Source organism: Oncorhynchus kisutch, unplaced genomic scaffold (assembly GCF_002021735.2).
Source record: "Oncorhynchus kisutch isolate 150728-3 unplaced genomic scaffold, Okis_V2 Okis03b-Okis08b_hom, whole genome shotgun sequence".
Lineage (NCBI taxonomy): Eukaryota > Metazoa > Chordata > Actinopteri > Salmoniformes > Salmonidae > Oncorhynchus > Oncorhynchus kisutch.
This window is the reverse complement of record NW_022261980.1, coordinates 3146001-3158721: the sequence shown is the minus strand read 5'-3', so window position 1 is coordinate 3158721 and position 12721 is coordinate 3146001. Positions and strand designations below refer to the sequence as shown.

Here is a 12721-nt window from a genome sequence, read left to right as displayed (position 1 = left end):
ATGGCAAAACAATCAGCGAAGTAAACGGAACATGATTATGCATAGTTTTACTTATGTAGCATGTACACAAAGATTTAGGTCAGGCTGGCTCAACGGAGCTGAACTCAACTATTCCAGTATGAACGGTCTAGGATGAAGTTTCCCCTAGATGCCAATCTATGGTCAGTTTCCCACACTAATGGTTAAGGTTAGGAAAGGAAGAGGGGAAGCTGATCCTAGATCTGTCCCAAATGTGTGTCAAGAGAAACAAGACACAGATGCTATGGTATTTGTAGTTCTTAACATTAGGGACCAGGAGTTTCCCTGGTCAGGTTACAACTCTGGGCCTGTATTTAGCAAGTGTCTCAGAGTAGGAGTGCTAAAATAGGATCAGAGATACGCCTGAAGTGATATGCACAGCTTCAATGACCCATGCTAGCCACAGATATGCCTGAGGTGATACAGTATAGATAAAATAAATAAATAAATAATAATAATAATAATAATCAGATGAGAGGCTATGGTATGTAGTTTCAATGGTCCTACTAGTCCATGGGTGGCCAATGATATGTCTGGGCTGACAAGGTATGGATCTGATGAAAGAAAATCTGTGGTATGTACAGTAATTGTCCCCAACTAGTCCATGGGTGGCCTGGGATCTGCCAGCAGCGTGTGTGTGCTACTGCAGCAGGTGGCAGCCATCAGGGGAAGGAAGGGGTCCTGGCTGGATCATTAGGCTGATGGTGGCCAGGCCTTTTCTACTGTAGCATACTGTGTGTGGGATGGCATGCCTCCTCTTCACTAACATCCTTCCCTCTCCCCCTTTCTATCTCTCGCTGAACTAATACAGGCTAGTTAGGTCTCTCTCTCTCTCTCTCTCCCTCCTTTCTCTCAGTGTAATGGTAGAATCAGCCATTACAGGTTGATACCGTGACAGAAGAGAGGAGGAAGTGAGTGAGTGAGTGACAAAGAGAGCAACCTGTGGGAGTTAAGTGAATAGGGAGAGCAAAAATATCCTCCGTGTACAATGTAAAACACCAAATAATACATGAAGAGCAGAAGAAGGCTGATACCCGCTAATTATCAAAATCTAGAAAAGAGCCATTAAATTCTACAACCACCTAAAAAGAAGTGATTCCCAAACATTCCATAACAAAACCATCACCTACAGTGAGATGTACCTGGAGAAGAGTCCCCTAAGCAAGCTGGTCCTCTGTTCACAAACACACCCCACAGAGCCCCAAATCAGCAACACAATTAGACCCAACCAAATCATGAGAAATAAACAAATAATTACTTGACACATTGGAAAGAATAAACAAAAAAACAGAGCAAACTAGAATGCTATTTGGCCCTAAACAGAGAGTGCACAGTGGCAGAATACCTGACCGCTGTGATTGTCCCAAACTTAATGAATGCTATGTACAGACTCAGTGTGCATAGCCCTGCTATTGAGAAAGGCCGCCGTAGGCAGACCTGGCTCTCAAGAGAAGACAGGCTATGTGCACACTGCCCAAAAAATTAGGTGGAAACTGAGCTGCACTTCCTAACCTCCTGCTCAAGTCCTTCTGTTCACCTGATTTAGAATTCCTCACAATCAAATGTTGACCGCATTATCTACCAAGAGAATTCTCTTCGATTATAATCACAGCAACAGCCACATATATTCCCCCCCAAGCAGACACATCGATGGACCTGAACGATCTTCATTTGACTCTATGTAAACTGGAAACCACATATCCTGAGGCTGCATTCATTGTAGTTGGGGATTTTAACAAGGCTAATCTGAAAACAAGACTCCCTAAATTCTATCAGCATATCGATTGTGCTACCAGGGCTGGTAAAACCCTGGATCAATGTTATTCTAACTTCCGCAACGCATATAAGGCCCTCCCCCGCCCTCCTTTCGGAAAAGCTGACCACAACTCCATTTTGTTGCTCCCTGCCCATATGCAGACTAAAACAGGAAGCTCCCACGCTCAGGTCTGTTCAACGCTGGTCCGACCAATCTGATTCCAGGCTTCAAGATTGCTTCGATCACATGGACAGGAATATGTTCCGCATTGCGTCAAACAACAACATTGAATACGCTGATTCGGTGAGCGAGTTTATTAGCAAGTGCATTGGCGATGTCGTACCCACAGCAACTATTACAAAATTCCCAAACCATTCCCAAAACTGAAAGCGCGAATCACTGCTTTTAATCAGGGCAAGGTGACCGGAAACATGACTGAATACAACAGTGTAGCTATTCCCTCCGCAAGGCAATCAAACAAGCTAGGCGTCAATATAGAGACAAAGTAGAGTCACAATTCAACGGCTCATACACAAGAGGTATGTGGCAGGGTCTACAGTCAATCACGGATTACAAAAAGAAAACCCAGACAGACTAAACAACTTCTTTGCTCGCTTTGAGGACAATACAGTGCCACTGACACCGCCCACTACCAAAACCTGCGGACTCTCCTTCACTGCAGCCGACGTGAGTAAAACATTTAAACATGTTAACCCTCGCAAGGCTGCAGGCCTAGACGGCATCCCCAGCCGCGTCCTCAGAGCATGCGCAGACCAGCTGGCTGGTGTGTTTACGGACATATTCAATCAATCCTTATCCCAGTCTGCTGTTCCCACATGCTTCAAGAGGGTTGCCATTGTTCCTGTTCCCAAGAAAGCTAAGGTAACTGAGCTAAAACGACTACCACCCGTAGCACTCACTTCTGTCATCATGAAGTGCTTTGAGAGACTAGTCAAGGACCATATCAACTCCACCCTACCTGACAGCCTAGACCCACTCCAATTTGCTTACCGCCCCAATAGGTCCACAGACGACACAATCTCAACCACACTGCCCTAACCCATCTGGACAAGAGGAATACCTATGTGAGAATGCTGTTCATCGACTACAGCTCAGCATTAAACACCATAGTATCCTCCAAACTCATCATCAAGCTCGAGACCCTAGGTCTCGACCCCGCCCTGTGTAACTGGGTACTGGACTTCCTGACGGGCCACCCCCAGGTGGTGAGGGTAGGTAACAACATCTCCACCCCACTGAACCTCAACACTGGGGCCCCACAAGGGTGCATTCTGAGCCCTCTCCTGTACTCGCTGTTCACCCACGACTGTGTGGCCATGCACGCCTCCAACTCAATCATCAAGTTTGCAGACGACACTACAGTGGTAGGCTCGAATATCAACAACGACGAGACGACCTACAGGGAGGTGAGGGCCCTCGGAGTGTGGTGTCAGGAAAATAACCTTACACTCAACGTCAATAAAACAAAAAGGTGATGATCGTGGACTTCAGGAAACAGTGGAGGGAGCAAGCCCCCATCCACATCGACGGGACAGTAGTGGAGAGGGTAGTACATTTAAGTTCCTCGGCGTACACATCACGGACAAACTGAATTGGTCCACCCACACAGACAGCGTGGTGAAGAAGGCGCAGTAGCGCCTCTTCAACCTCAGGAGACTGAAGAAATTTGGCTTGGCCCCCAAAACCCTGACAAACTTTTACAGATGCACAATCGAGAGCATCCTGTCGGTCTTTATCACCACCTGGTACGACAACTGCTCCGCCCACAACCGTAAGGCTCTCCAGAGGGTAGTGAGGTCTGTACAACGCATCACCGGGGGCAAACTACCTGCCCTCCAGGACACCTACACCACCCGATGTCACAGGAATAAAGATCATAAAGATCATCAAGGACAACAACCACCCGAGCCACTGCCTGTTCACCCCTTCTATCATCCAGAAGGAGAGGTCAGTGCAGGTGCATCAAAGCTGGGATCGAGAGACTAAAAAACAGCTTCTATCAAAAACAGTCATCACTAACATTGGGTGGCTGCTGTCAACATACTGACTCAACTCCAGCCACTTTAATAATGGAAAATTGATGTAAAATGTTTTATCACTAGCCACTTTAAACAATGCCACTTAATATAATGTTTCAATACCCTACATTACTCATCTCATATGTATATACTGTACTCTATACCATCTACTGCATCTTGCCATCTTTATGCAATACATGTATCACTAGCCACTTTAAAAACTCTGGTTGAAATACTATCAGCTTTTATGATGCTGATAAAGATAGCACCTTTACATACAGTCCCTAACCGCACATTCATTCTGTCATGAATGCATAAAGAAATAAAATCAAAAATAGAGTCAAAATGTACATTTGGTAAATAATTTTACTGCAAGAAATACTTCATTTCGGTAGGAGTACATAATTAGGCTACAGACCTAGTCAGTGTCCAGATTTCAGGCTTCTATCCCATTTAACCCATCTATCTGAACAGTAGTGTTTTTTTCTAGGTTGGTTGGGTTTCGGTTATATTATTTAAAAAAGTATCATTATTTCGGTTTCGATATTTTTGCATTGTGAAATAATGACAATGATTTTAGAGCTTTGTAACAGAAATTCCAAAACCAAAAATAGTGACCATTCAATTGACCAAAACATAGAAAATATCCCAATGACATGTGTCAGGTCCTCATTGGTTAGACCAGTGGTTCACAACCATTGATACTACTGTAGGATCCCTCGGGGTACATGACCTATCCACAAGGGGTACTTGAGAAGACTCATGAGACCATAGGTCTACAGGTAAAATGCACATGAGGGGTTATTTCAGGGGTACTCCTGGCAGAGCAAAAGTCAGTTAGTGGTACAGAAACTGAAAAAGGTTGGGAACCACTGGGTAGATATCAATAGAAAAATGGACAATTACTAGGAAATAAAATATTTCAGTTGTGTATACTACTTCATTTGTATTTTATTGTATTATTTTTAATTCCTTTAAGTCATGATCTCATCTCTGCTCAGGCAATAGCAGTCATCCAGCCAGACCATCTAATGTTCTCTCTGTTCTCCCCATACTGTACTGTCTTTAGGCATCCTATTTAGCTAGCCTGCTTAAATATGCTGCAGAGCTGTCAAAAAAAAATCATTTCACTAGTTCTTCAAAGTAGATAAGTTATGCTTTCACAAACTGTCTCTGTCCCTCTCGTCGTTGTGTAGATTTGTCTCTCATGCAGTCTTTGTGTATCTAACCTAGCGAAGCAGGCGTGAAAGTGTATCGGTCCAGAGATCTGTATATAATGTTGAGATGCTCATGTCTCCACCCTAACAAAGCAGGCGTGAAAGTGTATCGGTCCAGAGATCTGTATATAATGTTGAGATGCTCATGTCTCCACCCTAACAAAGCAGGCGTGAAAGTGTATCGGTCCAGAGATCTGTATATAATGTTGAGATGCTCATGTCTCCACCCTAACAAAGCAGGCGTGAAAGTGTATCGGTCCAGAGATCTGTATATAATGTTGAGATGCTCATGTCTCCACCCTAACAAAGGCGGGAAGGCAGGAGAAAAGCTTCAGTCCATAATAAGCCGTAGAAACAAACTGGGCTTATTTTGGACAGATTTTGGCAAGAGTGAAACCTCTCGCGTCACCTCTTCCGCTCTGATCAGTCTCTGTCGGAGCCATACATTTTTTTTATTTAAATGGATTATGGTCATTGTAGTTAATTACCACATTTCTGCACTGAACTAGGTTGAATATTTGCTTAATGAAAACTACAAATTCCTTCAGCCCAGCGTCCCACATAGTTATTGACTTGATTTCTCTCCTGAATTATTTGATTTCTCTCTAGAGAAACGTTGCGTTGGGCAAAAAAAACTCAACTAAATTAAATTCAAGTAATTGAACCGATGTCGGTCAATTAGTTGTTTAGGCGTAATAACAGAGGTAAAAAAACGAATGGTCAGTTATTTGCTCAGCACTACCGACCGGGACTGCCATCATCCTCCATTACCACTTCCCCAAATCTTTCCCAAACTTTAGGCTAACGTTCTTTTATGGTACTTTTTGCCTCAGTGGATCGACGTAAACTTCTTCCCAAAAGCATTTGGCAACTGGCGTATATTTGGCCAGCGTACAGTTATGCCCTAAAACTTAGGCTATGTACTAACGGCTGATGAAAAAAATATATACATGTCACAAGGATTTTTTATGTGAGCGAGCGAGCCCTGGTCAAAAGTAGGGCCCTATGTAGGGAATAGGGTGCCATTTGGTATCCCGCCAAAGCCATTTGGTACAGTCACCATCCCATTATAACATGACTATTATCCAACTGTATTGTTGAGGGGGACGCTGTAATAGCTTTCAGTAGAGAAGACTACACTAATTCTACATCCCAAATGGCACCCTATTCAGCGCACTACTTTTAACCAGGGCCCATAGCGCTCTGGTCAAAGTAGAGCACTATGAAGGGAATACGGTGCCATTTGGGATGTAGCCACACTCTCTTCCTGGAGCCGCACAGCACAGGAGCACTTTGCATCCTGGTCATTAAGCCTGGCAGACACTATTATGGAAACGCACACAATAAGTGCATTCAGCAAAGGAAGGTGAAACGACCACGTAACACTATCATCTTAAGTGGAACCTTCAAAATGATGTGTTAGAAGCTGCCATAGTACTACAATGTTATCACAAGTCAGACAATTGTTTCCAAAATGTGACATAATATGTAATTCCTACAACTATCCATATCTACAACCAGTCCTGGGTTCAAATACTTCAAACATCCCTCCCAATACTTGGAGGGTTTGTTTCAGTCTGCCTGGAGTGCCACATGGATTTGCAGTTTTGGGACTTTTCTATTGGTTTATTAAGCCAGGCAAGCTTATAACCCACCCTGCCAATACATTTTCCTCAACACGTGCTTCACAGGCCATGGCCATTAAAATAACACTGGGGAGCTGCGAAAATCTGCTTCTGAGGAGCAAATGTGGTGCTGGGGTGGCTCTACTGTAGTGCAGCATCCCTTTGTGGTATTTTAATGATATCAGTAGAATAGCTGGAACGTAACAAAATGTGGAAAAAGTGAAGGAGGTTTGAATACTTTCCAAATGCACTCTGTGTGTGTCATTCAAGGGTTTTCTTTATTTTGACAATTTCCTACATTGTATAATAATAATGAAGACATCAAAACTATGAAATAACACATATGGAATCATGTAGTAACCAAAACAAGTGATAAATAAAATCAAAAATATATTTTATATTTGAGATTCTTCAAATAGCCACTCTTTGCCTTGATGACAGCTTTGGTATTCTCTCAGCCAGCTTCACCTGGAATGTTTTTCCAACAGTCTTGAAGGAGTTCCCACATATGCTGAGCACTTGTTGGCTGCTTTTTCTTCACTCTGCCGGTCAGGGAATTGTGGAGGCCAGGTCATCTGATGCAGCAGGTCATCACTCTCCTCCGTGATAAAATAGCCCTTACACAGTCTGGAGGTGTGTTGGGTCATTGTCCTGTTGAAAAACAAATGATAGTCCCAAGCGCAAACCAGAAGGGATGGTGAATCGCTGCAGAATGCTGTGGAAGCCATGCAGGTTAAGTGTTCTAAATAAATCACAGTGTCGCCAGCAAAGCACCCCCACACCATGATACCCCCTCCTCCATGCTTCACGATGGGAAATACACATGCAGAGATCATCTGTTCACCGACACCGCGTCTCACAAAGACACAGAGGTTGGAATCAAAAATCTCCAATTTGGACTCCAGACCAAAATACACATTCCAGCGGTCTAATGTCCATTGCTCGTGTTTCTTGGACCAAGCAAGTCTCTTCTTATTATTGGTATCCTTTAGTAGTGGTTTCTTTGCAGCAATTCGACCATGAAGGCCTGATTCACACAGGCTCCTCTGAACAGTTGATGTTGAGATGTGTCTTTTACTTGAACTCTGTGAAGCATTTATTTGGGCTGCAATTTCTGAGGCTGGTAACTCTAATGAACATCCTCTGCAGCAGGGGTAACTCTGGGTCTTCCTGTGGCGGTCCTCATGAGAGCCTGTTTCATCACAGCGCTGGATAGTTTTTGCAACTGCACTTTCAAAGTTCTTGAAATGTTCCACATTGACTGACCTTCATGTCTTAAAGAAATTATGGACTGTCGTTTCTCTTTGCTTATTTGAGCGTTTTTTGCCATAATATGGAATTGGTCTTTTACCAAATAGGGATATCTTCTGTATAACCCCTTACCTTGGCACAACACAGCTGATTGGCTCAAACGAATTAAGAAAGAAAGAAATTACACAAATTAACATTTAAGAAGGCACACCTGTTAATTAAAATGCATTCCAGGGGACTACCTCATGAAGCTGGTTGAGAGAATGCCAAGAGTGTGCTAAGCTTTCATCAAGGCAAAGAGTGGCTATTTGAAGAATCTAAAATATTTAGATTTTCGTAACTTCTTTGGGGTAGGGGGCAGTATTTTCACGTCTGGATGAAAAGCATGCCCAGAGTAAACGGCTTTGTACAAAGCCATAAAAGCTAGAATATGCATATCATTAGTGGATTTGGATATAAAACACTCTGAAGTTTCTAAAACTGTTTGAATGATGTCTGTGAGTATAACAGAACTCATATGGCAGGCAAAAACCTGAGACAAAAATCCAAACAGTAATTGGGAAATCTGAGGTTGGTCGATTTTCAACTCAGCCCCTATTGAAGATACAGTGGGATATTGGTAATGTTGCTATTCCTAAGGCTTCCACTAGATGTCAACAGTCTTTAGAACCTTGTCTGATGCTTCTACTGTGAAGTGGGGCTGAAGGAGAAGGGAATGAGTAAGGTCTGCCATGAGCTGATCATGCTCTGACCATGCGCGTTCACATGAGAGGGAGCTCTGTTTCATCGCACTTCTGAAGACAATGGAATTCTCCGGTTGGAACATTATTGAAGATTTATGTTAAAAACATCCTAAAGATTGATTCAATACATCGTTTGACATGTTTCTACTGACTGTTACGGAACGCGCTTCATAACTTTGGATTTGTTTTCCAAACGCGCTAACAAAAGTAACTATTTGGACATAAATGATGGACATTACCGAACAAAACAATCATTTCTTGTGGAAGTGGGAGTCCTGGGAGTGCATTCTGATGAAAATCAGCAAAAGGTAAGTGAAGATTTAATGCTATTTATGACTTTTGTTGACTGCATAATATTGTGTCTTGATTGGGCTCTGAGCGCCGACTCAGAATATTGCATGGTTTGCTTTTTCCGTAAAGCTTTTTTTGAAATCTGACACAGCAGTTGCATCAAGGAGAAGTGCATCTACAATTCCATGCATAACAGTTGTATCTTTTAGCAATGTTTATTATGAGTATTCCTGTAAATTGATGTGGCTCTCTGCAAAATCAAAGGATGTTTTGGAACTTCTGAACGTAAGACGCCAATGTAAACTCAGATTTTTGGATATAAATATGAACTTTACCGAACAAAACATACATGTATTGCGTAACATGAAGTCCTATGAGTGTCATCTGATGAAGATCATCAAAGGTTAGTGATTAATTTTATCTATATTTCTGCTTTTTGTGAATCCTCTCTTTGGCTGTGTTATTCTGTGAATAGGCACTCACCTAACATAATCGTTTGGTTTGCGTTCGTCGTAAAGCATTTTTGAAATCGGACACTGTGGCTGGATTTACAACAAGTGTATATTTAAAATGGTGTAAAATACATGTATCTTTGTGGAATTTTAATTATGGGATTTCTATTGTTTTGAATTTGGCGCCCTGCAGTTTCACTGGCTGTTGAAGAGGTGGGACGCTACCGTCTTACGTACCCTAGAGAGGTTAACACTTTTCTGGTTACTACATGATTCCATGTGTTATTTCATAGTTTTGATGTCTTCACTATTATTCTACAATGTAGAAAATAGTACAAATAAAGAAACACACCTACTCATTGAAGTGTTTACAAACTTTTGACCAATAGTGTATATATACACACACACACCCCACACACACACCATGAAACCCATAGACAAGAGTGCCATCTAGTGTCGTTCCTACAGTCACACTCACTTTCTGTACCTCTGCATGATGTCCAGGACAAAACACACCAAACACACACTTACCTCTGTTTGTTCTGTGGCAGGGCCTTGGCGTCCACCATAAACATCTTGGACACAAACACAATGACAGGGGCTGTGTCATCACTGGAACACTGCATGAATGCTGGGAACACACAGGACAAGGTTACTGAGCATATAGTTAGAATTAAATAAGAGAACCAAGTACCACAGTATACAGAAACCACAGCATAAACTCTGTGTAAAATATAGGACTTAACAGCTTGACTCAAAGTAAATAATATTCCATTCTTGCTTAAAATGTGCCTTTTAAATGGAGGAAAGTCTCTGTTCTCAACAGAGATACTGTATTACTCCTTACCCACCCAGATACTATAGAGGTTGTCATGAACATGTTCAAACATTGCCTCTCGTTTTAGCCCAAGCTCTAAAGGCACCTAGGACATGTTCAGTAGTGCACACCGTAACAAAAAAATGTGTTTCTTATTGGACTAATTTAGGTAGAACCCTGCCCATTTTGGCCCATTTAGCTTCTGTTTGTTCTCAAGTGAAGACACCAAACCGCTTCCCTGGCAATTTATTGATATATGAATATAATTTATTATCCATTAAACAAGGTAGTCAAATCTGGAGGTACGGTGATCTGTACTACCTGAATGTATCCCTTTTTCAGATTTTGTTAAAAACATTTAATCTGTTTCGTGCATTAAAAGCAACACTGATCTCATTAACATGAGGTGAGAGCTGGAAAGAGACCAGCCCTGCCAACTCTCCTCTCCATAGCCAGGCGGTCTGGGAAAGAAAAAGCCTTGAACTGGGGCTGGGTGGAGGGAGGAAACGACTAGCAGGTCTGCTAAACTAACACCTTCACAGGATACAGAAATGCCTTTGTAAAAGCAGAATATGCCAGGTGGGCTTTGGAAGAGCTCACACACATCATCTTCCCCCACACACTGAACCACCCACATACAGCAGACCAAGACAACTTTTCTGCAACTGCAGTGTGTGTGTGTGTGTGTGTCTCACCGGTCTTCAGTTCCTGGGTCTGCAGGGGTAGTGAGTGGAACCTGCGTGCTCCCACACTCATCAGTCTCTCTATTCTCTCAGAGGTCATGTCCAACGGACTGGGCAGCTTATCACACACCATGACTGGGGCACAGGGTTAAGGAAGCGCGCACACACACACACACACACACACACACACACACACACACACACACACACACACACACACACACACACACACACACACACACACACACACACAGGTAGGATACACAGCACAGCCTGTGAGACGGGGAGCCACTGGCTGCAGATGGCAGAGAGGAGGACTTTGGGGTCGGAGTGACGCGAGTCTCTGGTCATCACCTTAACACCTAGTGACATCATCATCTTCTCTATCTTCTCCTTGTCTCTGAGAGGAGAGAGAGCGCACGTACGTCATCATTCATCATCTCAAAAGCACTCCATCTTCATATACACTTCAACATTTAACAAAGGTGCTGCAAGGAACCATGACAGCAGAGATAGAGATCACATCTTCAGAGATCCCTTACCGTCTGGTAACAACAGCGTCATATAAACTCCATATGTTGTCCAGGACAAGCTGAACAAACAGAGGCTTCTTTCCTTTGGCCTGGAGAGAGAATTACAGGAAGAGGAAGAAAGAGTGAAAAAAATGGATCTTTCAGAAACAGTCAAACCATTGCTAGTTCTTATCTAGATGCAGAATCATTGATTGGATTTATGCACTATTTTCTTCACTATGGACGCATCACAAATAGCACCCTACCCTGTATATAGTGCACTACAGACATGGTGTACTGGCGTTAATAGCTGGCTGTTCCAACAAATAGGCTGCTGTGTGGGATTATGAAAGCTCTGAAGAGGCACACACAGTGCTGTGTTTCTCACCAAGTGCACTGAGTGAACGCACGCACGCACACACACCAAAGTGCATAGGCGCACACAGTCATGTACGCACACACACACCAGCGCATAGGTCAACCCGTCCAGCCTCTCAGCTCCAGTACTGTAAAACGACTCGCTTTCTAAAAGTGCTCCAATCCAAATACGACCCCGTGTCACCGAATGTAGAACAAGAGCTGAAATATATCATACGAAGTCAAACCTCCGTAGCACTCAAAGCAAGCATTCTATTCCCTATGGGCCCTGGACAAAGGTAGTGGACTATAGAGGGAATATGGTGCCTTCATCTCTCTGAGAGGGCTGGCTACTGGCTACACTAAAAGCTTTATTATCAACTTTCTATGGACTGAAAATCAATGGGACAGACTGAAGGTTGGACTGTGTGTGTGGATGAGTCTACTCTGTTCTATAGTGGAGGAAACATTATATTGATCCGTCTAATGAGTGATTAGATATTTGAACAGTCTGAGAATGTGACGGTCTGTGTGTAATGCATGTTCATTATGCTAGTCTCTCCCAGAGTCCCACTGCACGACCAAATGAACACAACAAATTACAAGTGCTCAAAATAAAGGTCCCTACTGGATGTTAATAATGAACATAAGGACAATTCAAGGGCCAACACGTAACAAACAGCACTATAACTTAGGGATATTGTGCTGCCCTCTCCGTACTGTCTACTAGCTAGCGCTGAAGGCTAATGGCTAATGCAGCCAGAAGGGTCAGAAGCTAGTGTGGTTCTGAGTGGGAGTCTGCAACAGAGTGGCTTTAGTAGTATAACGTGGAACCCATTAGCACCATACAGCTGCAACACTTAGTCCGTGGGCCTGTCCAAATAGTACTCTGAAATGTTGAAAACTTAGTATGATTTTAATGCCAGGATGTCATACTCATTTCATCAGGAAGAATTCGCT

General features: G+C 43.0%; 1 protein-coding gene across 3 annotated transcripts in view; it reads right to left on the bottom strand.

Annotated features, from left to right (window-relative positions):
* Nucleotides 1–12721, bottom strand: part of efl1 (elongation factor like GTPase 1) — a 98917-nt gene that overhangs the window by 78857 nt on the left and 7339 nt on the right. For all 3 annotated transcript variants that reach the window (XM_031812502.1, XM_031812504.1, XM_031812503.1), the window contains exons 9-12: nt 11435–11514; nt 11156–11292; nt 10905–11027; nt 9924–10023 (exon numbers count right to left, since the gene is read on the bottom strand). In XM_031812502.1, coding sequence (XP_031668362.1) covers nt 9924–10023; nt 10905–11027; nt 11156–11292; nt 11435–11514 — 440 coding nt within the window. The remainder of the gene's footprint in view (nt 1–9923; nt 10024–10904; nt 11028–11155; nt 11293–11434; nt 11515–12721) is intronic.